The sequence below is a fragment of the Neoarius graeffei genome, chromosome 28 (genome assembly GCF_027579695.1).
Source record: "Neoarius graeffei isolate fNeoGra1 chromosome 28, fNeoGra1.pri, whole genome shotgun sequence".
Taxonomy (NCBI): domain Eukaryota; kingdom Metazoa; phylum Chordata; class Actinopteri; order Siluriformes; family Ariidae; genus Neoarius; species Neoarius graeffei.
The window spans coordinates 13,019,686-13,047,491 of NC_083596.1; the positions used below are offsets into that span (position 1 = coordinate 13,019,686).

Below are 27,806 nucleotides of genomic sequence, written 5' to 3' on the forward strand. Positions count from 1 at the left end.
GCAAACATTGATTTTCGTGATGTCGCGTGCGGGACGCCTCCCTCTGAATCCTACGTCAGCGCTGGTTTGTTTATGAGAAAACGACCTGGTAGTTTTCTGCAAATTTCTTCAACGTTATCACGTAATTATTAAAATGGTTAACAGATGTATCGTAGGAGGGTGGAGCAACACCAATCATGATGGGATTAGTACTCATCGTTTCCCAAAAGACCGGACAATGAGAGAGAAATGGGAGCGCTTGGTCTACACAGGCTGTGCACTTAAACTGTGCAAGCTCGTGCAGCCTGCTGGCGCTTCCGCAGGTGACGTCACGAATCTGGCTCCAGACTCCCTTGGGATTTTTCCAGATGCGTTTTGTTATTTAATTTTTTCTGCTGTAGACAGATAGCCTTGTGCAAAAATACCCTTCTGGATGAGTGTGTAAAGGGACATACTTTCATATTTAAAAAAAAAATTGGTCCAGAATATGCACTTTAAGGTGCTAAATAAATAAATACTAAATAAAGACAGCCTATTCTAATAAAGGAGCTACATAAAAATGGTCTATTCTAAGATGTTAAGAAATACGAACTAAATAAACAAGATAAAAATAAGATAAAATAAATAAGCCACTGTGCAAATCAGGTAAACAATAAGATAAAATAAACAAATGTACTAATCGGGTAAACAAATGTGCAAATCAGGTAAACAGTAAGATAAATGTGCAAATCAGGTAAAGAGCTGGGGGGCAGAGTAAATGGGGTCACTGGATTTGTTTATTGAGGTGGTAGGGTGCAGAGTGGGCCAGGAGTCTGAGGTACAGTATGGTACTGGCGAGGAGGGGGGCAGCAGAGTAAGTGGGGGATACTAGTCATGTTTATGAGGCCAGCAGGAGTAGGAAAGAAAAGATAAAGCATGCCAAGACAGTTAAGAAGCCTGTAATGTAATTTGATGGCAATCTAACTATTTGTGGTATTTTCTCATATTCTTTTAATCTATTTAACAGTTATTCCACGAAATCGAGTCATACACAAGCTGAGACACGTAACGTGGAGTTGGCTATAAGCCATGTATGACGGGATTGAGTGGAATAACTGTTTTATTCTATCCATATTCACTGGATTTTGAGAAACAGAGCATTTTAATTTTATTTTTTGCAAATTCTATCAATAAAAACTTTATACAAAATGTCCAACAAAATCATTTCCGCTTAGAATGTAAACAAACCAGCGAAATGACAGGAGCAAAACTTCGTAACCAATCAGCACTTATCCTGATCAAGTTTGATTACCCGTTCGATTTCTTGATAAACTTCGGAACCAGTCAGAACCAGAAACGAAATAAGAGAATCCTCATTATAACTTCGTAGTATCGGAAGATAATCAGCAGATAAAAAGATAAACGAAATTCACCTCGAGGTTAGCCAAGGCTACTGATTCGATATTAAGTAAGTGGTGTTTATTTTAAGAAAGTTGACCTTTTGATTATCACAGGTTTTGTTTGGTCCTTCTGAAAGGTCAAATGAAAGGTTTTGTAAGTTGTTTTTTTTTTAGCTTTATGGCAGATATATTGAGAAGCCGATTTCAAACTTCTGCTATTCGCTTTAATTTTTTAATTTAATTTTTTAATTTTAGAGTCTTTACACTACACTTGTGAAACAAAATGTGCTCATTAGGACTAAATAATGCTTCTAAGACTTCATGAACAAGTGCTTTCTTACCATTTTGAAAACAGATCTAGTACACAGCACTGTATTTTGAACAAAACACAGTAAACAAAATTGGGAACCAAAATGCTACAAGCCCTGATGCTGATCATAGCTTGGTGATGCTTGCAAGAGATGAGGTGAGTATCATTGATAATGTGTATCAAAGAAAGTTTGTGAACCCTTTAGAATTTTCTATGTTTCTGCAGAAATATGACCTAAAACATCATCAGATTTTCACACAAGTCCTAAAAGTAGATAAAGAGAACCCAGTTAAACAAATGAGACAAAAATATTATACTTGGTCATTTATTTATTGAGGAAAATGATCCGATATTACATATCTGTGAGTGGCAAAATTATGTGAACCTTTGCTTTCAGCATCTGGTGTGACCCCCTTGTGCAGCAATAACTGCAACTAAACGTTTCCAGTAACTGTTGATCAGTCCTGCACACTGGCTTGGAGGAATTTTAGCCCATTCCACTGTACAGAACAGCTTCAACTCTGGGATGTTGGTGGGTTTCCTCACATGAACTGCTTGCTTCAGGTCCTTCCACAACATTTCGATTGGATTAAGGTCAGGACTTTGACTTGGCCATTCCAAAACATTAACTTTTTATTCTTCTTTAACCATTCTTTGGTAGAACGACTTGTGTGCTTAGGGTCATTGTCTTGCTGCATGACCCACCTTCTCCTGAGATTAAGTTCAAGGACAGATGTCCTGAAATTTTCCTTTAGAATTCGCTGGTATAATTCAGAATTCATTGTTCCATCAAAGCAAGCCGTCCTGGCCCAGATGCAGCAAAACAGGCCCAAACCATGACACTACCACCACCATGTTTCACAGATGGGATAAGGTTCTTATGCTGGAATGCAGTGTTTTCCTTTCTCCAAACATAATGCTTCTCATTTAAACCAAAATTCTATTTTGGTCTCATCCATCCACAAAACATTTTTCCAATAGCCTTCTGGCTTGTCCACATGATCTTTAGCAAACTGCAGATGAGCAACAATGTTCTTTTTGGAGAGCAGTGGCTTTCTCCTTGCAACCCTGCCATGCACACCATTGTTGTTCAGTGTTCTCCTGATGGTGGACTCATGAACATTAACATTAGCCAATGTGAGAGAGGCCTTCAGTTGCTTAGAAGTTACCCTGGGGTCCTTTGTGATCTCGCCGACTATTACATGCCTTGCTCTTCGAGTGACCTTTGTTGGTTGACCACTCCTGGGGAGGGTAACAATGGTCTTGAATTTCCTCCATTTGTACACAATCTGTCTGACTGTGGATTGGTGGAGTCCAAACTCTTTAGAGATGGTTTTGTAACCTTTTCCAGCCTGATGAGCATCAACAACGCTTTTTCTGAGGTCCTCAGAAATCTCCTTTGTTTGTGCCATGATACACTTCCACAAACATGTGTTGTGAAGATCAGTCTTTGATAGATCCCTGTTCTTTAAATAAAACAGGGTGCCCACTCACACCTGATTGTCATCCCATTGATTGAAAACACCTGACTCTAATTTCACCTTCAAATTAAGTGCTAATCCTAGAGGTTCACATACTTTTGCCACTCACAGATATGTAATATTGGATCATTTTCCTCAATAAATAAATGACCAAGTATAATATTTTTGTCTCATTTGTTTAACTGGGTTCGCTTCATCTACTTTTAGGACTTGTGTGAAAATCTGATGATGTTTGAGGTCATATTTATGCAGAAATATAGAAAATTCTAAAGGGTTCACAAACTTTCAAGCACCACTGTATGCTATATTTACTGTATGGACATGGGATCAGAAAATAATTTAATTTATAAGCAGTAGCCACATGTACTCATAGGGAACCTATTTTTATTCCATCCTTGGTTGGTTCAGCAACACACTCCGCCATTTTGTTTTTTTCTCTACTGACGGTATATGAGCTGATAGCCTAATAGTAGAGTAGCCAATCCAGAGTGTGCAATTGCTGATATCCAGTGAATGTGGATAGAATAACAGTGGCTAAAATAGTGGCATTCCTGATCGATAATTACAGTATTAGAAATAAATCTAAAGTGGATTTGTCCCTCCTGTGGAATACTTAAAGGAAAACTTCACCCTGAAACCCGTTAAATTTATATATATGGAAATATTTGCGGTGTGTTTAGTGATTCTGGTGCTAATTTGTTGGTTGGAGTTGTATTTTCATTATTCCTGTTAAAGGTTAGCGATTGTGTGCTGTGCCGATGTCACAGGGTGACAGTGCAAACGCAGTTACAGTAGTGTTTAACAGGACCAAATATTTACAGTCACATTGTAGCCAGACATATCTCCTAAAAACAAAAGAACAAGAGGCTTCTTTTCTCGCTCAGTATTTTCCGATAATTTCATATCAACGATTACTCTACATACAGGACACTTTTTCGATGGAATAAAAACGTGTTCTATTCCCTTCCAGCAGGTTTCATTCATTTGGTTTGATAGCATGCAATATTGTTAGCATATTGCTTATCCTACGTGTATTGTGTCACTCTACCCAATGGAGAATGTACGATATTGCACGTTGTCAAGACAACATGAGGTCACAGATCGAAGCTGATGCGAATATTCAATGAGAGAGTTTTCTGCTGTGCATGCCCAAAAGCATTTCTTTGTTCGCTGGGAAAAAGAAAGATGCAGTGAACAACCGAAAGGCTACCAAAACGTCATTAAATATTCTTCACGCATATTTAGAAAAGAAAACATACCAACGGACATTGAAAAACTGGAAAAGAGACACATCGGCGATGTAAAACTTCTGCGCTAGCGAGTGACTGTGATAATTTGTAAACAAACATGGCTGCCAGGTTTGCTTTGCTAAATACGGAAGATTTAGACAGAATTTTGAAAGAGAAAGACGTATTGAACACCTGAAAGGAATGTGCATGTACTGTATAATAATAATAATATTGGCTGGCTTTTCTTGTCTTTGACTCGTTCAATATCATGCTAGCTGAATGGAACATATTTGATATACCACTCAATATTATTTTTATTTAAAGATTTTTTTTTCACCTTTATTGGATAGGACAGTGTAGAGACAGGAAATGAGTGGGAGAGAGAGACGGGGAGGGATTGGGAAATGACCTCGGGTCAGAATTGAACCCGGGTCCCTGGACTTATGGTATGGCGCCTTAGCCACCTGAGCTATGATGCCCCCACCAGCCAATATTATTTAAGAAATCCATCACAGTTGGTCTCAAAGTCACAGAATACAGTGCAGCGATATGACAGAGTTGTCATTTTTTGGAGACAGATGAATGATAACAATACGTATAAAAATTCAACAGTTAATTTCAGTTTGAGATGAATTAGAATACCATTGAAATTGGTGTTATAACTTCCCTTTTGGTACAAGCTGCTTTATTTTTAAGAATGGCTCATACTTTACTCTTCCTGTATTTTTCACCAGACGAGATGCACTACTGCAGTACACGTGGAGGGGTTCATGGCTGGGACTTCCGGGATGTCCTTTTCTCGGGTTACGCTCCAGACGGTGGCATGTTCATGCCCGAGACGATTCCCTCAATCTCCCCTGCCACTCTCCAATCCTGGTGCTCTCTGTCCTACCAGCAGCTTGTGTGTGAAGTGTGTTCGCTCTTCATTCCTGAGCAGCTCATCCCAAAACATGACTTGGAAGGTAAATCAGATGTCTTCCAAGCCATGTTTTGGGATGAGCTCATTCCCAACTCCTCTCTAATGCATAACGCTTCTTTATTTCATTCCAGGCCTAGTATCTAGTGCTCTGTCCAAGTTCTCTGTGCCGGATGCAGTGAAGATAGTGCGACTGAAGGGCTCTCTGTCCATCTTGGAATTGTTCCATGGAAAGACACTGGCTTTTAAAGATCTGGCTATGACCTGCACCATACGCTTCCTGGAGTACTTCCTGCGCAAGGACAACAGACGTGCCACCGTCCTTGTTGGTAATGAAAAACATACTGAAATTAAGAAGCTAGATAAGGTAAAACATTATCGATATATTTGTTCCCAGCATATACCGCTTATTAATGGAATGAAAACACTTTGCTTTCTATACAGGAACGTCTGGGGATACTGGAAGTTCAGCCATCAGCAGTGTGTGTGATCTTAGTGCGGTGGATATAGTGGTGGTTTTCCCTCATGGACGAATCACTCAGGTGCAAGAGAGACAGATGACCACTCACATAGAGGACAATGTCCATGTTTTTGCAGGTGAGCAAATTTATTTTACCCTGATGTTTGGGTAAAAAATGACACATTCATTAATGAATTCGTTCGTTCATTCATTTTCAATAACAACTTTATCAGGCCTGGCTCCAGCTCTCAGTAACAGGGTGGGCCTGGGAGATTTTATGGGGGGCAAATTATATACAATATACTGTAAATCTACATGAATTTTCAGAAGAAACGAGGTATTTCAGACAGAAGTCCTTCATCAGCTGTGCTTCGTAATCGAAAATTACTCTATCCACATTCACTGGATATGAGCAATCGCACGCTCTGATTGGCTACTCTACTACTAGGATATCAGCTCATATACCATGAGTAGAGAAAAACAAAATGGCGGAGTGCATTGCTGAATCAACTGAGGACGAAATAAAAACTCTATTTGAAAACAAAACCCCGAAAATTGTGATCAAGTATTTAAAAGAAACAGAAATAGCGAAAAGAATATAGTTTTTTTCCCTCCAATATCTCCTGTTCCACACTCCAGCCCAGTCGGTGTCAGTAATGCACTTTTAAGTTGGTTTGTCAACTGCCAAAAATCCCTAAAGAAGAAGAAGAAAACCCCAAAAAATGCAACAAAAAAAGCAACAAAATATGGAATAAAAGTATTTGATAGTTAGAACGTATCTTTTTTTCAAAAATTATCGCATTTTTCACGAATTGCTACCGTCATTTCACCGTTTTGTTTACATTCTAAGTAGAAATGATTTTGTCAGATGTTTTGTATCAAGTTTTTATTGATCGAATTTGCAAAAAATGAAAATAAAAATGCTCTGTTTCAAAATCCAGTGAATGTGGAAAGAATAAAACAGTTATTCCACTCAGTCTCGTCGTACATGGCTTATAGCCAACTCGGTGCTATGTGCCTCGTCGGCCATCAGCTCATGTACGACTCGATTTCGTGGAATAACTGTTAAATGTTCTCTCTCTTTCTTGGATGGGTGGGCCAACCTTGTGATTGGATGGGCCAGGCCCACTCTGGCCTCCCCATGGATCCAGGCCTGAACTTTATCCTGGTCAGGGTTTCAGTGGATTCTAATACATTGCAGGGTATCATGCATCCACACATTCACACAATCGCACCTAGGTTCAATTTAATGTTGCCAGTTTGCAGTAAAAATGCAAAGCACTGTGGTGGGTTTCCCAAAAGCCTCTTAATGCTAAGATCATCTTAACTAGGAGAGAGAGAGTGTGTTTATTGTGCTGCTCGCTCTACCATTTAAAGATGATCTTTGTGCTACGATGGTTTTGGGAAACTCGGCATTGATCTGTTTGTTTGTTTGTTTGTTTGTTTGTTTGTTTGTTTGTTTGTTTGTTTGTTTGTTTAAATTATATGTTTTACATGATGTTGAGCACTATTGGGTGTCAAAATAAAATGTTTGTATAAATAGGAAATCCAAAAGGTCATTTCAGACCACACCCAAGCTTTCGTGTCTGTTTTATTACATATTGTTCTTTCATTCCATTTATACACCTCTCTTTGTGATGCGCTTAAAGCGGACGGAAGTTCGGATGAAATCGATGTGCCTTTGAGGAAGCTGTTTGCTGATCAGGACTTAGTCAGTCGCTATGGTCTGATGAGCCTGAACTCAGTGAACTGGTCACGCATTCTGGTGCAGCTCGCGCATTTTATATATGCCTACCTACAGCTGAGTGGAGTTCAGGATACAGACGGAGATGGACTACCAGCTCTAGAGGTAGTGGTGCCCACAGGAGGGGCAGGAAATATAACAGGTACAGACATGCATTCAGTCATGTGTCATGTAGCTGGCGTTAAGTCTCTGCTTTTGTTCACTGGATTATTATTTCAGTCAAATGAAAGGCATGAGGCATCCTCGGTGATGTCTCAGAAGTCACGTCAAGGGTGGGATACGTTGCCAGGTTACTGACATATATTAACTGTTACTAACCCTGAGGTCCTGACACCTCTCCTAAAATACCTTTGGGGAAATTAAGTGAATATTGTTTGACTACACCTGAGCTTACTCTTTGTTTATGAGACATGTAGGATAGTGAAGGGTACATGTAGGCTGCCTTCAAACATCTGCTGCATAAAGGCAACTCAGAAGCCAGAATTATGTGCAAAACATTCAATTAGGACATGAATCAATGTCTTAAGACAGCCAAAGGTAGCATTTTTTACATTTCAGATATGTCTCAAGAAAGGGATCAGGAAATTACAGGCATGATTGCACAGTATGTGACATCATCATTTGCAGAGGTGGAGCCTATTTAATAAATAGTCATTTGGTCCATTTTTTTATGACATACCCATATACCACACTGCTGCCATTCAGTACTATACATAAATAAGAGATAGAAAATGACAGTGACAGTGCAATAATGTGGTACACTCACCAGCCACTTTATTAGGAACACCCAGATACCTGCTGTTATCTAATGAGCCAATGCCTTGACAGCAGCACAGTGCATAAAATCATGCAGATACAAATCAAGAGCTTCAGTAAATGAATGTTCACTTCAAACATCAGAATGGGAAAAATTGTGATCTCAAAGTGTGACTTTCTTTCACTGTAGCATGGGTGTTGGTTTGAGCCAGATGGAATGGACTGGTTTGAGTATTTCAGAAACTGCTGGAGTATCTCCTGGGGTTTTCACACACAACAGTCTTGAGAGTTTACGCAGAATGGTGCGAAAAACAAAAAACTTTGAGTGAGTGAGTGACAGTTCTGTGAGTAGAAACAAACGCCTTGTTGATCAGAGAGGTCAAAGGAAAATGGCCAGATTTGAGGTGGTTCAAGCTGCCAGGAAGGATATAGCAACTCTTTACAACTGTGGTGAGCAGAAAAGCATCTCAGCATGCAACAGTCAAGTCAAGTTTATTTGTATAGCGCTTTTAACAATAAACATTTTTGCAAAGCAGCTTTACAGAATTTGAACGACTTAAAATATGACCTAATTTTATCCCTAATCTATCCCCAATGAGCAAGCCTGTGGTGACGGTGGCAAGGAAAAACTCCCTCAGATGACATGAGGAAGAAACCTCGAGAGGCACCAGACTCAAAAGGGAACCCATCCTCATTTGGGCAACAACAGACAACATGACTATAACATTAACATAAAGTCAGCTTCGTTGATGCTATAAACCCCCCACCGACGGAAACCCGAGTGCAAAACCGTTCATGACAACTGCAGTCCCAAAGTCAGCAAGTCAACTGCATTCCCAAAGTCAGCAAGTCGACTGCAGTCCCCAGCCACAAAAGCACCACTGCAAGAGTCCAGAGCGTCCTCCAGGTGCGACCCCCAACTGTCCACATGGGGCCGCCCTCCACAGGAGTGATGCAGTGAGACTCCAACCAGATACAGGGCACCAGGATGGATCAGGCAGGTCCGAGGAGCAGAAGAGGTCAGCATCTCGATCCCAGGACCGACATGTAACTCAGAGGGACAGATTTGGGGGGGGACAGCAGAAGACCACATTGGGTTCCACTCCTGCAGCCAAGAACAGGAATCTTAGAATCAAGAACAAGTTCCTGTTAAAGTGGCCGGTGAGTGCATGTTGTTTGGACTGATGCAAAATTGATTATTTTGCAATAACAACATGTCCAGAAGTGTTTTATTCCTCTTATTCCACAGCAATTTTTCCACAATTGGACAATTAAAGAAGTCATACATTTTATACATTTATAATTACTTTTTAATGTTGTGGAATGTACATGAATCAAGTTCCTGTTGTCATTTAAGCAGCTATAAATAGTTGTTTTCTCTCTCTTGGAGTTCATAAGACAAATCCTGAAGCGGTTCTCATGTTATAGCTTTAAGGCTGACTGTTACAAAGTACTGACACTAATGACTCCTAACAAAACTGCTCAATAAGCATGTCCTTACAGAAAAATTGACCATATCAATGATTCCATATCGCTATGTAAGTTGTTATTATAGAATAACCACATATTCGAATGTGTGCATTAATATAAACCTAATGAAAGCTAAGCTATTGTCAGAGCCGTTGTTTTAGAAAATTAATCAAGACTTTCTGATCAATCAAAATTGAGTATCTTAACACTTACTCAGTTAAATGTTATCTCCGAATGTTACCTCGCTAGTTGAGTCGAAAATTTTATTACTGCAGTTTTATGAGAACTGTTTTTGTTGTCTTTAGTAAAAGCTCCAAATTAGAAAAAATCCTTGTGTCACAAATGCTTGGATTGTTGTTTGAAGTTGAACCCCAGAAAGCTTTGTCGCAAAACTAAACAGGGGTGGGTTTCCCAAAAGCCTGTTAATGCTAAGAGCATCTTAACTAGGAGAGAGGGTGTTGATTGTGATGCTTGCTTGACCATTTACTGATGATCTTTGTGCTACGATGCTTTCGGGAAACTCACCCCAGTTCTTTTAGCAGTAATGCCTTGTTGAGAGAGATCAGACGTGATTGGCCAGACTGGTTCCAGCTGACAGAAAGGCTATGGTAACTAAAACGACCACTGTTTACAACCGTGGTGAGCAGAAAAGCATCTCTGAATGCACATCACGCCGAATCTTGAGGTAGTTGGATTACAACAGCAAAGGACCACATTGAGCTCCACTCCTGTCAGCTGTTCAACGTTTGTTCACCACGTTTATTCAACTTCTACACGGAGATGATCATGAGGGAAGCAGATATAGAGAGTCTTGGAAGTGTTATTGGAGGCGTAAGGATCAGTAACATCAGATATGCTGACGACACTGTACTGTTAGCGACCAGTGAGGCAGAGTTACAACAGCTGCTGGACAGGGTAAGAGAAGCCAGTGAAAGTTATGGCCTACGACTGAATGCAAAAAAGGCAAAATCAATGATAGTGAGCAAAACACCTGAGACAAAGCTACCATCTGGAGAGATTGTGAAAAGGAAGGTGAAACTGAACATAGTTGGAGAACCAATAGAAGAAGTGGCACATTTCCGTTATTTGGGGAGTGATATCATCAAGGACACCTGATGTGAGAAGGAAGTAAAGGGCAGGATAGCGCAAGCTAAGGTGCAGTTTGGGAAACGAAGAAAATTTCTGACAAACCCGAAAATCAGTATATCAACAAGGAAAAGGATGATCATCTGTTACATATGGTCAGTTTTGCTACACGGAGTTGAAACATGGACGCTAAACAAGGATTTGACGAAAAGACTACAGGCTTTCGAGATGTGGTGCTGGAGAAGAATGTTAAAGATCGGTTGGAAAAGGAAGTTGAGCAACAAAAGAGTTCTGGAGATGACAAAAGAAAAGCATAGGCTGATAGATACCATCAAGAAGAGAAAAACTGAATACTTTGGACACATGATAAGAAACAATGAGTTGATATGTCGAAGGTAACATCAGGCAAGGGGTAGACAAAGACAAATGTACTTGGACGATATATGTGATTGGATAAGACAAGGAAGCAAGAGTAACATCATTAGGATGGCGAAGAATAAGGGACTGAGAGTGTTATGACCTTCAAGCTTCTCGGACGAGAAGATGAAACCAGACCTGACCTGACCTGTCAGCTAAGAAGAGGAATCTGAGGCTCAGTAAAACTGGACAGTTGAAGATTAGAACGGCATCGTCAACTGTCCAGGTTTAGAGTAAACGTGTTCCTATTAAAGTAGCTGGTGAGTGTATATGGCCTAGAATAGATGGAGCTACGATACATGCCATCTGCGAATGAAGTTGAATAGGCCGTGAGGTCATTCTTTATTATAGAGGCAGGTGAAACGGAAGTGCTGTTATTTGTCTCGAGGGCCCATTCAATCTGTCTGTTCTTCAACATTCTCCTTTTTCCGCTCGCTTTGTAGCTCCTGGATCAACACAGGCGCAATATAACCTTAACAATAGCACATGGGTCATTTAGATGCAAGGGTTTGGTTTGATAAAGCCTCTAAATCACTCAATTCAAGTTAGACATAATGTAATAATAGGCCTTGTTTGATTTGCATTTAGTTGTGCATGCCCTTCATTTTGCACTTTTATTTGTGTGTGTGTGTGTGTGTAGCTGGATGCATTGTAAAGCACATGGGGGTTCCCCTGCACCTCGTGGCCATGGTGAACTCTAATGACGTTGTGCACCGTGCAGTTCAGAGTGGAGATTTCTCCATGGCCGACAGCGTCAAGCAAACTCTGGCTCCAGCCATTGATATTCAGGTGCTTTTTTTTTTTTTTCTTCAAAAAGCTGATCTTACCTACACAGTGCATATGTGATAATTATTTGTTTTTAGGATCCTTATAACATGGAGCGTGTGTTCTGGTTGTTATCTGGGAAAGATGGAGCTTTAGTAAAGAAGATGATGGAGCAGTTTCAGGACACTCACGCACTCTCTCTACCTGAAACACTCCACAAAAAGGTCTGTGGTCTTATAAAGTTTTTTTTTTCCAGTGATGTGAAAGTGTCATCAAAATTTAGCACTTAAAGGTGCTGACTGCAAAGTCATCTGACCTTTTCAATTTTTTGATTATGCATGGCATTTTCCTACGTCTCGCAAGAATGATATCATGCAGACAAGATGTGATCATTTTGATGTCCTGAGGGTCGCTTTTTCTCTGTTTTGGGACTGTTTTCCTCCCTCTTGACGTAAACAGTACGGCCCTACGTAAATAGCCAAATGCAAGGAGCTTTAATTAATTAGCATAACTATGGAACTGCGTTACACCAAGATGGTGACGTGCAGAAAACATCGTGACTCTGCATCGACCTCGGAGAGTTTTGAGTCACAGGGATGTAATTTGGGGTTGACATTCGTGAATAGATCCGTAAAACAAAACACGAATATATCTTTTCTCTGTTGCTGCTTTTGTGTTATCGTTTCTTTCTCTGTAAGATCAAAACATTAGGTGTATAACTCCATACTCGCTACTGTGGAGTCGAGCTCATGCATTCTAAGGCTAAGATAGCTAAGCGCTAGCTAGGATGATTTAGTTATCTGTCCAGAAAATGACACGTCCTCTAACCTTGCTCTGTCTTGCAGTTGCACTCACTAGGCAGCCTTTCCTTTTCTTTTCTGCCAGCTTTTAGCTGGAGGGAGAGCAGAGTCCGCCATGTTCGCCCACGCCGACTTGTTTTGGTTAGAGGTAGCTCAAACACGCTCCACGGTGGTCACGTGATATTGTTGCTCGCTTGCTTTGGCAGTCTCCAGAATCGTAAAATGCGTCACGCACTTTATCTTGAAAAAATATTTACACATACGATACACGGTGTCTGTGTGGAGCAGCAAAACATCTCGAAACTCCAACAGCAATAGAAATAGAACATTTCGCCCATAATTCAACTTTGCAGTCAGAATCTTTAAATATTAAGTATTTTAAGAAAGAATAACTTTGCCCATGCAGTACAAGCTTGACGTCTTTTCTACACTTTTCTGGCCACAAGCCTCAGGAGCCTAAAGACTGGAGTCTGACTGGATCCAAAGTAATGTGTATAAACACTTTTATGTGTCTGTTTCCACTTGTCAAATTTGCAAGTGAGCTATCTAACATTAGGCTATTATATTATGTACAGTGGTGCTTGAAAGTTTGTGAACCCTTTAGAATTTTCTATATTTCTGCATAAATATGACCTAAAACATCATCAGATTTTCACACAAGTCCTAAAAGTAGATAAAGAGAACCCAGTTAAACAAATGAGACAAAAATACACAAGGGGGTCACACCAGATACTGAAAGCAAAGGTTCACATACTTTTGCCCCTCACAGATATGTAATATTGGATCATTTTCCCTCAATAAATAAATGACCAAGTATAATAGTTTTGTCTCATTTGTTTAACTGGGTTCTCTTTATCTACTTTTAGGACTTGTGTGAAAATCTGATGATGTTTTAGGTCATATTTATGCAGAAATATAGAAAATTCTAAAGGATTCACAAACTTTCAAGCACCACTGTAATATAGCCAAGTTTGATAGCAATTTAGCAAGATTAACTATTAAATTGTGTAAGTCAGTCTAATTAACATTGGGGGGGAAGTATAATAATTGACATGGTAAGGTTTTCTGTAAGATGTTTGATTTAATTTTTTTTTAAACATTTTTGAAAGGAGTCTCCAGTGTGGGATCACTCCTTTGTACCAGTCAGATGGAAAGCTGTAACTTTTTCCAAAACAGTAAAGAATTAAGTAACCTTAGGCTATTATATTGTGTAAGATAGCCATGTTTGTTAGCAACCTAGCTAGACTAACTATTATATTGTATAAATCAAATCAAATCAAATATGGTATGCTAGTCAAGCTAGTTAACATTAGGCTAGTTGTTACATGATGTAGCAATCTAGCTAACATTAGGTTAACTATTATATGTAAAGCAGTAGCCAAGCTTGCTAGCAAACTAGCTGATGTTAGGTGAAGTAATGATTTGTGTATGATTATAAACCAGGGGTCGGCAACCTACGGGATGCGTGCCACTGCTGGCACGTGGCGGGAAAATCACTGGCACACACAACACTGGACCAGTATCAGCAAAAAAAAAAAAATCTCTGAGTGACACCATGATCTTCCAACTGCATTCGCTCCACAGCGCTCTCCACCTAGCTCCCGCCCACTTTCCCAGAGACCCATGTGTAAAATTAGCCTAGCGTGCATCAAAATCAACGTTACCTGATAGCGTTACAAGTGCAGAGATGACAGAGCCTCCAGCTAAAAAAACTAAAGCTAGGGCATTTCAGCCCTCCTGGACGGAAGAATATGGCTTTGTTTTCATCAAAGATCGTGCTGTATGTACCTTGTGCTGTGAAAACGTTCTGTGCTGAACTTCCAGCGTTAGGCATTTCGAGACAAACCATGAGAAGACATATATAAAGACCCTGCATCCTCGCATGCTGGACGTCTGCACCAGAGAAGTTCAGCTGTCTCAAGAACATTGCATTGGCCCTCTTGTCAGTGTTCGGCTCAACATACCTGTGTGAGCAGGTATTTTCGCACATGAAAAGCGTGCTCAGCCCCACCCGCAGCCGTTTGACGACGGACCATTCTGAGGCATGTTTACAATTAAAAGTGACAAACTACGAACCCCAGATAAAAAAGCTCAGCCAAGAAAAGCAAGGACAGGGATCACACTGACTGGTAGGCAAGATATATTAATTGAGGCATAGCCTATGATTCATTTTAGCCTCAGCCCACACTGATTAGTTAAATACGTTGCTGTTTGCTTATATAAAATGTTGTGGCCATTTCGTTTGTGATGCATTTTTATGCGTCACTGGCCTTTGTTAAAATGATTTATGAGAGGTTTCTTTAATTGTTGATTCATAAGATGTTTATAAGATGTGCATAAGATGTTTATAAGATGTTCACGCCCAGGCGTATGTAACTGGAGAGGACACCTCATTGCCATTCGACCTGAATTGGCAGACCCAACACGGGAGACAGCAGTTTACGAGTTATAAGTCTAGTCTGATTGGCGTAGGACATGGCGCTACGGGTTGTCTCTGACGGTGGGAGGAATCATCGTGTTCCACTGGTCAGCTACCGCTCACCTCAAGCTGGGCAGCCCCCAGCCAGTAAGGTGCTGACCCGCCACATACTGTCTGCTCCATTGGGTGCGTGGAGCTAGGGTAATAACCGAAAAGCAGATTGTAAACCATGTACCAGGCAAGAATCATAGGAAAAAATCACAAACTCAACGCTTGCGACTGGCAAGCTGGAATATCAGGACTATGACCCCCGGTTTATCCGAAGACCTGCATCTCATTGACGATAGTAGAAAAACGGCCATCATTGATCGTGAGTTGGCACGGCTCAACATTGATATTGCCACGCTGCAAGAGACGCGCCTATTATCCAACGGAAGCATAAAAGAGCATGATTACACGTTTTTCTGGCAAGGCAAGAAACCAGGTGAACCCTGAGAACACGGAGTTGGCTTTGCCACTAGGAACACACTGACACCTGTGTTTGACCTTCTTCCTAATTCATCACACCGGACAATATCTGCCCATCTGCAAACGACCATGGGACCCGTGAATATCATCTGTGCATATGCCCCGACACTGTGTGCTACAGAAGAGAGCAAAGATGTGTTTTACGAGGAGCTGGATACTGCCATCAAAGGGTTATCCAGCTCTGAACGCTTGTTCCTGCTTAGCGATTTTAACGCCAGAGTCGGATCCAACCATGACTCTTGGCCAAGCTGTCTTGGGCATTTTGGCATTGGCAAGTTGAATGGTAACGGACAAAGGTTGCTGGAGCTTTGCTCTTATCATAACTTGTGCGTTACCAACACATTCTTTTCCACCAAGCCGATCCATCGTGTTTCCTGGCGCCATCCAAGATCCCGCCATTGGCATCAGCTTGACCTTATTATTACGCGCAGAAGCTCGCTGAATGACGTTTGCATCACTCGTAGCTATCACAGTGCTGATTGTGACACCGACCACTCATTAGTGAGAAGCATAACACGATTTCTACCGAAAAAGATCCATCGTGCTAGGACGAACAGGCGCCCTCATATTAACACTGCTAAAATTGGCATCGATGAGCTACATTCTAGATTCGTGGAGTCCATTTAGGAGGCATTTGCGAACAGTCCTACTGGCAGTGTGGAAATCCGTTGGAGTTATATTCGAGACTCATTGTATAACTCCTCCATTAAAGTATTTGGTAAATGTGAGCGAAAAAGCGCTGATTGGTTTGAGGAGAACATTGCCAGCCTGCAACCTGCCATTGAGGCAAAACGATCAGCACTCTTACACCATAAACGCAACCCATCAGACCAGTCACTAGAAGCCCTTAGAAAGGCCAGAGGGGATGTGCAGCAGATTGCGCGAAGATGTGCCAACGACTACTGGATCAATCTTGCCACGGGTATACAAAATGCGGCTGATAAGGGCAACGTTCGAGGCATGTACGAGGGTATAAAAAGGGCCTGTGGCCCCAGTATAGCTAAGACGGCACCACTCTGAACATCTACGGGTGAAGTGATATTGGATCGTGGCAAGCACTTAGAACTGTGGGTAGAACACTACGTAGAAATCTACGCGAGAAAGAACTCAGTTAAAGAATCTGCTCTGCTAGCAATTCCTGCTCTCCCTGCCATGGATGAGCTTGATTCTCCACCTGCGCTCCAAGAACTTGCTGAAGCCGTCGACCATCTTGCCTGTAGGAAAGCCCCAGGTGAGGACGGTATCCCCTCAGAAATCTTGAAAGCGGCAAAGAATACAATAATGCTAACCAATCTTTATGAGCTCCTCTTACTGTGCTGGGATGAAGGCTATCTACCCCAAGAAATGCGTGACGCATTGATTATAAATGTGTATAAGAACAAGGGTGATCGTAGCAACCGCGATAGCTTCCGAGGTGTCTCTTTACTCGTCACCACTGGCAAAGCCTTTGCTCGCGTAGTATTAAAAAGGCTACAACCTCTTGCTGACCAGGTCTACCCTGAGTCGCAGTGCGGCTTCAGAGCAGCCCGTTCGACCATAGACATGATATTTTCCTTGAGACAGCTACAGGAAAAGTGTCGGGAACAGAGGCAACCCCTCTATATTGCTTTCATTGATCTGACCAAAGCTTTTGACTTGGTTAGCAGGGATGGCCTTTTCCAGTTACTGCAGAGAATAGGGTGCCCACCCAAGCTCCTCAGTATCATCATATCCTTTCATGAAGGGATGGAAGCCAGAGTTCAACACGAAGGTGATTTATCAGCCTCTTTTCCGATTAGTAGTGGGGTTAAGCAGGGTTGCGTACTTGCTCCGACGCTGTTCGGCATCTTTTTCTCTATTCTCCTGTCCTATGCTTTTGACAGCTCTGTTGACGGAGTAAACATCCATACGAGAAGCGATGGCAGCCTTTTCAACCTAGCTCACCTCCGCGCGAAGACAAAAGTACGGAAAGTCTTAATTAGAGAATTACTCTTTGCTGACGACGCTGCCCTCATAGCACACTCGGAAGAGGGGCTACAACGCCTCACCAACCGCTTTGCCTATGCATGCAGAGACTTTGGCCTAACCATCAGCCTGAAGAAGACAAAAGTCATGTGCCAGGACGCAAGTGCTAAACCAAATATCGTCATTGATGGCCACCCTCTTGAAGTGATCAATAACTTTACCTATCTTGGCTCCACAATATCAAGCAGTTTGTCTTTGGACAGTGAGCTAGATAAGAGAATCGGTAAAGCTGCGACTTCAATGTCCCGCCTCGTTTCAAGAGTCTGGGAAAACTCTTTGCTGACTATACATACCAAGATGTTAGTGTACAAGTCTTGTGTCCTCAGTACCCTGCTCTACGGGAGCGAATTGTGGTCCCTCTACGCTCGCCAGGAACGGAGATTGAATACATTCCATCTTAGAAACCTGAGGCGCATCTTGGGCATCTCATGGCAAGACCACGTTACCAACAAATCTGTCCTCGACACTGCTGGTATCCCTAGCATGTTTGCTCTTCTCTCCCAAAGACGCCTTCGTTGACTTGGCCATGTGATTCGTATGCAGGACGGCCGTATTCCAAAGGACCTTTTATTCGGAGAACTCTCCTCGGGCTCAAGGCCCACTGGCAGACCCTACCTGAGGTTCAAGGATGTGTGTAAGCGTGATCTAAGGGTCTGTGACATCAACCCTGGCCAACTAGAGAGTGGTGCGCTAGAGAGAGGACGGTGGAAAGCTCTGGTGGCAAGTGGATTGCAGAGAAGTGAAGATCTAAGAGAGTCCTTGTGGGCAGAAAAAAGATCGCGTGCGCAACTGCGGAGGACTGTGTCCCATGACGATCTTACCAACATATGCAACAATTGCGGTCGAGTCTGTCTATCCTGCATCGGACTATTCAGCCATCAAAGATACTGCCACTCCCAGTCATTACTATGACATTGTTACGTACTATCCATTGTCTCTTGAGACAGAAGGATGCCAGGTATAAGATGTGTTTATAAGAAGAAGAATTTTATAAGAAGATTAATACAGTAAGATTCTATGTATAATGACACACACACACACACACACACACACACGGGTGCATGAGGGTCCCAGGGGCGCAGATAGGATTTTTGAACTGGGGGGGACTGAGCTGTCAGCAAATGATTCCATTTTGTGTAAATGCATATATATATATATATATATATATATATATATATATATATATATATATATATATATATATATATATATATATATATATATATATATAAGTGTGTGTGTACTGAAGCTTCAATATACATTCGAATTGTGAGTTTTCTAACTGAATGAACATTGGTAGACAAAGGCCTACCTGGTCAACATTGCTCGGTTTTTGAAAAAACGCTGTAGCTAATTGTTTTTTGTTTTTTTTCATTGTTGACCCCACCAGGGATTGCCTGCAGGCCAGGAGGACAATGTTAACATCTTGAATCTCATAATTTCAGTTAATAGTTGCTGCTTACTAAAATAACATTATACATAAAAATAACATTAAAAGATATTCACCTACAGCCTAGAATGCTGTTATTTTACATTTAGCCTACTTCAGGTAAGTCCAAATTCCTTCTTATTATTATCAGACTCAACATTACAAAACAAGTATTTGTCACATCTGGGAAAAGCAACAGGCAACAGGCATAGGATATTTACATCTTTTGGTTCTTGAAACAAACGCTGTGATTTTTTTCCCCCCCTCTTCTCTGGCTTAATGTGGCAGAAAGATCACCAGCTCGGTCATTAGACAGTTGTTTATGATCACTATGGTTACCGCGACAGGCAAAGTCCCCAGCTCCCCTTAGGACCCTGGGGTCGAGATGGTGCGTTACATTTACATTGGAAGTCGGAACTTGGAGCTCCGAGCAACATAACCTCAGAACTGAGCGCTTCCCAGTTTAAAAACTGGGACATCATGGAACATGGAATTCGAAAAAAATGGCCAGTTAATGAAATGAAACGAAAACCCCAACGTTTATGCTGGGAGATGCTGGATTTCAATGCTTTTCCGACTTCAAACTTCCAACTTACGAGTACAACTGAACGCACCATTAGTCGTAGCAGAAACACCGCTGCTATCAAATGGATGAGCTGTGCAGTGTTATTAACCGAGAATTACGTGGAAAATGAACACCTTGCTTTCCCAACTCTGCAAGGATCTGCTCCAGCCTACACCGATTCAAGAAGGGGAAAATGTGGATTGATCACTGACAAGGCTGCTGCTGCTGCCATTTCAACTTTGTGCTGCAGTGCAAGTTAGTCTAACTAATGGAACATTAATCCTCACTTTTTCTACCTATGTGTGGCGCCTTACGTAGGGACGGTGGGTGGGGGGGGACAGATGGGGTCACAATAAATCTGGGGGGGACATTCCCCCCCCCATCCCCCGTGCTATCTGCGCCCTTGGAGGGTCCTCCTCAGCATCACAGAGGAGAAAACAGAGACAGAGAAGTTGAAACATTCAGAGAAAAAAAAATACAAAATACAAATCCAACTATCAGTTCTATTTTGGGTTATACAATCATCTGGTTATCATAGTCTTTGGTAGATGTATTTTTTGCTGTTAACTGTTTTTTTTTTTTACCTTGATTTTGGAGCAGATTATAGGCCTACAAGCAAAATGTGAAATTGTGTCTGAGCACAACAATCTATTTATCTGTAAGGAATACTCATATGCACGCCTATGTATAATAAAATTCCAAATTTGTTGGAAATTTTCCTGTAGTTTGTGTCATTTTACCATTATTGTTGATAGTGGCACACTCATTGACTAGAAAATTTGAAATTGGCACTCGATGTCTCAAAGATTGCCGACCCCTGTTATAAACAGTTGTCAAGTTTGAAATGAAGTTAGCTAACATTAGACTAATTACTGTATTATGTGTTATTTATCATTATGTGTAATTAAAACTAATAGCCAGGTTTGCTAGCAAGCTAGTTAATATTAGGCTAACTTCTGTAGTTAAACCAATAGCTAAGTTTGCTAGCAAGTATTAGTCATCATGTGGTAGGGGAAATTCAAGCTAATTAGGCACTAAATTAGTAGATATCACCGGCGCGGGAACCGGGGGTGCGGGGGGTGCGGCAGCACCCCCTGGTGGTGGACCCTCAAAACTGACATGAACATAAAACAAAACTTACGTGAAAATATATTTGTTTATTTATTTGTTTTCATTTGGCTCTGCTGATTTTATATGTCATGTTTTAGATGTAGGATGATGAGGGCTACATTTTAGTTATTTAAAAAAGGATTTAATTAAAACTTATAACTTAATATGTAGCCTAGTGGACCATCAGAATTTTTTTTGTCGTGACGTTGACGTTCAGCTTTTCAGCGCGCGAAATTACAACAGGAAGCGAGTATGAGTTGACCGTCTGTAGAGAAGAGTAAGAGTTAGTTAGTTAGTTGATACTTAATAGTTACTATGTCTCAGAAGAGAATTACATCCTTTTTTCAATCCCCCCCTCCCAAACACCTGAGGATTGATACTAGCCCTCACGATCAGGCCTATAAGTAGTAGGCAGTTTAACGAAATATTGCAATTGCAAGCTTAAAAGGATTTCAGACGCCTGATTGGTTAAAATGCAGGAAATTGCATCTAAGAAATACAAAATTTTCTGGGGGAGGACCCCCAGACCCCCCTTCAAAAAAATGTCCCAGGTCACGTCACAGCACCCCCTGCCGACAATGTCTTCCCGCGCCGCTGGTAGATATACATTTCTATTTCTAATAATGAGACATGAAACTTTGCTAGATTTCTCTCAGAATATGGAAAGTGGCTAAATTTCTCTAAAAATGTTGTAGTTATTTTGATTAAATTGCTTCAGTATTAACAACTATAAAGCGGCTATGAAGCTGGTACAAACATGTCTTTGTGTGGCACAAAAACAAAAAACAAATCTGTTTTCATCGTGCAGCTTTGTCCTAGACATAATTAGATAGTGCTGTCCTCTGTGTGCTCTCTCTCTCTTTTTCTTTGCCACTTCAGGTCTTTAAAAAAACCCTGCAAACCATTAGTCATATTCTCTCATCTCTTTGTTTGTGTAGTTGTGTTCAGTCATGTGTTCAGGTTCCGTGTCTGATGAGGGGATAATGGAGGCCATAAAGAGGTGCTGGGAGGAAAATCAGTATTTGTTGTGTCCTCATACCGCTGTGGGAGTCTGGCATCACTACCACTGTCCTGTCCGTAATGGGGAGAACAGGTCTGTGTTTACAGCCTGTATTTACCTAGATTCATTCCGTATCAGTGGATGCAAGCACATCACACCAAATTCAAACCCAAGTCACACATGAAGCAGCTGGATAAACACAGCTTAGTAAAATCGACAGGCTGTCGCAAATCAACTGTTTAAAAAACATCCATGCTCTTATCTAGGTGTTGCATTGCGACAGCCTCTCCAGCCAAGTTTCCCGAAGTGGTACAGAAAGCAGGCCTGACCATTGACCTACCTGAAGCGGTGAGGCAGCTGGAAAAGATGGAGACTCGCTATAAACATCTAGAGCGAAGCGAGAACTGGGAAACCGCATTAAGAGAGCGCATCGAGGCGATCGGCTCTGCACGACAACATGGAACGCTGTTTTATACATTATAGCCATGTTTAGTGCATGGAAGCATTCAAATATACCGTACAGTACTGTGCAAAAGTCTTAGAGACGTGTAAAGAAACGCTGTAGACCAAATGAAATGTTTCAGCATTAAAAAAAAAAACAACTATAAACATCAGTAAGCCATAATAAATGAAACAAAGTCAAGATTTGGTGTGAGACGACCCTTTGCTTTTAAATAAATAGTAGTCTCAGGTACAATGAGTGCAGTTTTATGCGGAAATGAGCTGTAGGTTTTACTGAGCATCTTCCAGAACCAGCCCCAGTTCTTCTGGACACTTTGACTGTCACACTCGCTTCTTCATTTTGCACCAAAACCCAGCAGCCTTCATTATGTTTTCTTTTTTAATCTGAAAAGTGGTCTCTTATGTAATATGCTGCTCAGATACAAACTTTTTTTTTCTGTAACATTTAATTTTGTCCTGGAAAACTAATATTTGGACTCTAAAATGTTTTTGTACTGACTCGATCATGTAGAAGTCATAAAATAGAAATCTATAGCAAAGTTTGTATGAAAAAACAAATAGGCCGCCTAAGACTTTTTGCACAGTACTGTATATTTGGGCCTTGATTCATGAAAGATTTTTTTGTGTATAAAAACACATGATTTAAAAATTTGGAAGATTGTGTCTTTCACAAGAGCAGTCTTGTTTGGTTTGCATGATTACAGCTATTCTATACATCTTGTTTTAGTAATATACAAAACACATACCGTGATGCTGCTAGAATAATTAAGCATCCATGGTGTGATTTACTGCAGCTAGCTCACTTCAGTAGAAGTATTTTTGTTTAAAAATGGAAAATTAATACCACCAAAGGGCAAGTAGGCAGTTTTACAGTATATTTGGTATTCGCCGCATGTTCACACATCCTGTTCTAACAGTGTTCATATACTAAGTGATCTGCAAAGGTACTGAAAATGTAGGACAACTCTAAATATAATTTTGTTGTAATAATCGTATAATTTTATTCTGTATGTTTTACTTTCAGATTTGGTCCTGATTAAAGACCTGATTATATATTTTACGTCATTCATCTATTAATTTCAGTCATCTTATTGGCTTTATTTTCTTTCATCATGCTATGTGTGTGTGTGTGTGTGTGTGTGTGTGTGTGTGTGTGTGTGTGTGTGTGTGTGTGTGTGAGAGAGAGAGATAGAAAGAGACATCTATCCAAATGACTACAACTTTATGTGGCCTGCGCAATGTGTTTGAACTATTGGACTCAGATAGGATCCCAGTATGATTGAACTTGCATTGATTTGTTGACACAGTGGATTGTGTTACGGTTATGAAGCACACCAACACACAAAGTCTTGTTAAAGTGTTAAAGCACCACATAAAGTGACTTTAATTGTTGCAGAAAAGCATAATCAATTACAATTGTTAAAATACAAGACCAACATTCATATCTGATCACATTCTAGATCGTCATCTGACTTTACAAACTGGGGTACAAAGGTCATCAGTTGGTTCGGCTGGTGTTTTGCTCCTCCTACAGTAAAATGACGTGATCCCTGAATGGATGTTTCATTGGTAAGGCCTGTAGTTTGTCCAATGAAGAAGCTTCAGAATGAGGTCTTTGCCACTGGAAGGGAGGCTGTGAGGTTGTGCGTCACCTTCTCCTTCCAGGCATGACAGGTCAACGGTGCAGCTCTCTGTTTCAGGTGGAAAATATTGAATCAAAGAGAAAAGAAAAAGGAATACAGAGTTTCAGTTAAATTATCAATGAGAAGCTCTGGGGTGGGTTTCCCAAAAGCTTCTTAACTCTAAGAGCATCTTAACTAGGAGAGAGTGTTTATTGTGATGCTCGCTCTACCATTTAACGATGATCTTTGTGCTACAATGCTTTGGGGAAACTTGGCACTGATTAATTAAGACAGTTAGGAAAATATATGATTTAAAGAAGAATAGACTGCAATGGAAATTTAAAGATAATAATATTTTGCTAAGATGATGTTCCTGTAATGAAAAATGTTTAGTTCAGAGCATCAAATGTTCGCAGACCATTTCTAAAGTTCTAGCCAAATAACAGCAATATTTAGAAAAAGTTACTAAGATTGTTAATTTGATCACTGAAGATAATTTGATTTGTATGTTTAATAAATGTATGTTTAAGATAAATAAGTTTTTTTATTTATTTACTTGCAGTTGCTATTGATTTGCCTTGTAATTAAAATTCTAACTATAATATTTGTTAAAATTCTAACTACAATATTTGTGTGTGTGTATATATATATATATATAGATAGATAGTATTTGTTTAAAAACGTATAGGATAAATAACATTTGTCTATTAAGTATTAGATTTCACATTGCTTTTGGAGTTACGTTCATATTTTCACAATCAAACTGTACATTTTAAATAATTTCAATAAACAAATATCTCATCTCATTATCTCTAGCTGCTTTATCCTGTTCTACAGGGTCGCAGGCAAGCTGGAGCCTATCCCAGCTGACTATGGATGAAAGGTGGGGTACACTCTGGGCAAGTCGCCAGGTCATCACAGGGCTGACACATAGACACAGACAACCATTCACACCTACGGTCAATTTGGAGTCACCAGTTAACCTAACCTGCATGTCTTTGGACTGTGGGGGAAACCGGAGCACCCGGAGGAAACCCACGCGGACACGGGGAGAACATGCAAACTCCGCACAGAAAGGCCCTCGCCAGCCACGGGGCTCGAACCCGGACCTTCTTGCTATGAGGCGACAGCGCTAACCACTACACCACCGTGCCGCCATAGACAAATATATCGAATAATTTTTATGTGACTGCAATACAACAATTGTAAGATTATCAAACCTATTTCTATGAGCATTTTACTTTCGAGATATTTCTTATTCCAGGTACGTGCAAGTAATTTATTTCAGACTGATAACCTGAGTCACAGCAGACTCCTGGTGCAGCGCACCGTCCTGCTACAGAGCCACAGGGTTTTCCTCCAGTCTCACACGGAGATGGCACATAGTCTTCCTCCAAGCAGCGCATGGCTTCCAGAGTGCCCACTATGCAGCCTATTTCCTCTCCGCAGCAGATATTGGGACCAAAGCATCGACCCTTATCTCCAGGACCACATGCCATACACTGAGCACAGACAAGATCATGTGTTAAAATAATTGTCTATCGTCTGCTCTATACCAAATGAGCATTCATGTTTTGTTTTATGGTCAATAGATATTGAAATTGTCACAAAGACATTGTGAGTGAAAATCTTACGACTTGGCAAGCCAGAGGTGACAGTTACAAGAAAAATATCCTGAATAGCTTATAAAATTATGCAAAAAAAAAAAGCTCTCTTTATCTGGGAAAATATAGTACTGTGCAAAAGTCTTAGACACATGTAAAGAAATGCCGGAGACCAAAAATGGCTTAAAAAGAATGAAATTAAGTGTTTCAGCATTTAAAAATACTATAAACAGTAATCAGTAAGCCATAATAAATGAAGCAAAATCGATATTTGGTGTGAGAAAACCCTTTGCTTTAGTCTCAGGTCCAATGAGTGCAGTTTTATAAGGAAATGATCTGTAGGTTTTACTGAGCATCTTACAGAACCAGCTACAGTTCTTCCGGACACTTTGACTATCACAATCGTTTCTTAATTTTGCACTAAAACCCAGTAGCCTTCATTATGTTTTCTTTTTTAATCTGAAAAGTGTTCTCTTATGGAATATGCTGCTCAAATACAAACTTTTTTTTCCTTGTAACATTTAATTTTGTCCTGGAAAACTAATATTTGGTGTTTTTGTACTGACTCGATCATGTAGAAGTCATAAAATGGAAATCTATCACAAAGTTTGTATGAAAAAAAAATATATAGGGTGCCTAAGAGTTTTGCACACTTTTGCAATGAATCCTACTCTTCTTTTGGAAGGAGTCTCCAGTTTTAGCCCTTTGTAACAGTCAGATGGAAAGCTGTAACTTTTTCCAAAATAGGAAAGATGTAAGGATGTGCTGTACCATTTCTATACATAATAATAATTATTTTTGTTTTACTAACTTTAAGAGAAAGTAAGGAAACTATTTGTAGCAGCTATAACATCACGATAACAAGAAACAAACTGGTCTCTTGGATATTCCACAATATTAAATGTCGCTAAATGCATAAAAATTACAATCTGCCATTTTTTAATGAATAAATAAATAACCATTGGCAGGTTGCTGTGATATATCACTTCAAATGCATCACATTTTCATATATAAGTACACCCCATCAGGTTTTATTCCTGGATTGTTTCTTTTTCAAATATACTTTCTACCTATGCTATGGTTTAGCATTAAAAGTATTCGAAAGGCAAAAACCTGTCGAGTGGGGATGTCCTGTACTGCTCTTTTACCACCAATGGGGCAATTGGAGATGTAGCAGGCCGTGCAGATGGACAGCAGACACAGCATGCAGAAGACTGAAAGTGGTGCTCTGGACATCTCTGTGAGACAAAGAATGGAAACATGCGAAAGAATATTAGCAAAGATCTACCATAATAATGCACTAAATCGCACATACTGTTTTGTGTTGTTGTTGTTTTCTCAGAGATGAAGTCGAACAAATTAAATAAATGATGATTTAATCAGAAAAAGAATAAAGAGTTAAAAGAATACTTACTTTTCTCAAGGCTGATATTAAGAAAAAAACAGCACGAATCTGTAGCTTCAGTAGCTGATGTTCCTCTGTCAGCCTGAAGAACTTGCTTTATATATCCTTAAGTTCCTTTTACAACGTGATATTACCACATCATTATCTATTACACTCAAATAATCTTAATTGGCCACATATTAATTGCATGACCTGATTAGGACAGAACACTGGTCACTTAGTGATCCAGTAAAAAGGATGTGAGTCATAAGTGCTCAGGCCGTGATGGTGCATAAGATTACAGAATAAGATTTTCAGCCCCGACTTAGGGCTTTGCTTTACTGAATAGAATTTAGTAAGCATTGAACTGGGTAAGCAAGTAGGTCATTCTTATAAATCTGGAAAAGTGGAAGATTTGAAAGTGGAAATAAGATCAGTGTTGAATGTTTGGGTTTAGTTTCATTCAGCATCCATTTAAAAAGGCTGGTTTGGTCATTTTCATTTATTCTAGCATACATACACCGGGGCGGCACGGTGGTGTAGTGGTTAGCGCTGTCGCCCCACAGCAAGAAGGTCCGGGTTCGAGCCCCGTGGCCGGCAAGGGCCTTTCTGTGCGGAGTTTGCATGTTGTCCGCGTGGGTTTCCTCCGGGTGCTCTGGTTTCCCCCACAGTCCAAAGACATGCAGGTTAGGTTAACTGGTGACTCTAAAGTGAATGTGAGTGTGAATGGTTGTCTGTGTCTATGTGTCAGCCCTGTGATGACCTGGCGACTTGTCCAGGGTGTACCCTGCCTTTTGCCCATAGTCAGCTGGGATAGGTTCCAGCTTGCCTGCGACCCTGTAGAAGGATAAAGCGGTTAGAGATAATGAGATGAGATACATACACCG

The 27,806-nt window shown here is 40.5% G+C and overlaps 2 protein-coding genes across 2 annotated transcripts; one reads left to right on the forward strand and one right to left on the reverse strand.

Moving 5' to 3' along the window:
- Positions 1-5,117: 5,117 nt before the first annotated feature.
- thnsl2 (threonine synthase-like 2) lies at positions 5,118-22,330 on the forward strand. The gene is made up of 8 exons (XM_060912201.1): positions 5,118-5,340; positions 5,429-5,623; positions 5,739-5,891; positions 7,404-7,640; positions 11,868-12,016; positions 12,091-12,216; positions 21,786-21,940; positions 22,114-22,330. Exons 1-8 carry the CDS (start codon positions 5,118-5,120, stop codon positions 22,328-22,330), a joined length of 1,455 nt encoding a protein of 484 aa, XP_060768184.1.
- Positions 22,331-23,872: 1,542 nt separating this feature from the next.
- oxt (oxytocin) lies at positions 23,873-26,771 on the reverse strand. The gene is made up of 3 exons (XM_060913083.1): positions 26,649-26,771; positions 25,229-25,433; positions 23,873-24,000 (listed from the first exon to the last, which is right to left on the reverse strand). Exons 1-3 carry the CDS (start codon positions 26,769-26,771, stop codon positions 23,873-23,875), a joined length of 456 nt encoding a protein of 151 aa, XP_060769066.1.
- Positions 26,772-27,806: the final 1,035 nt, after the last annotated feature.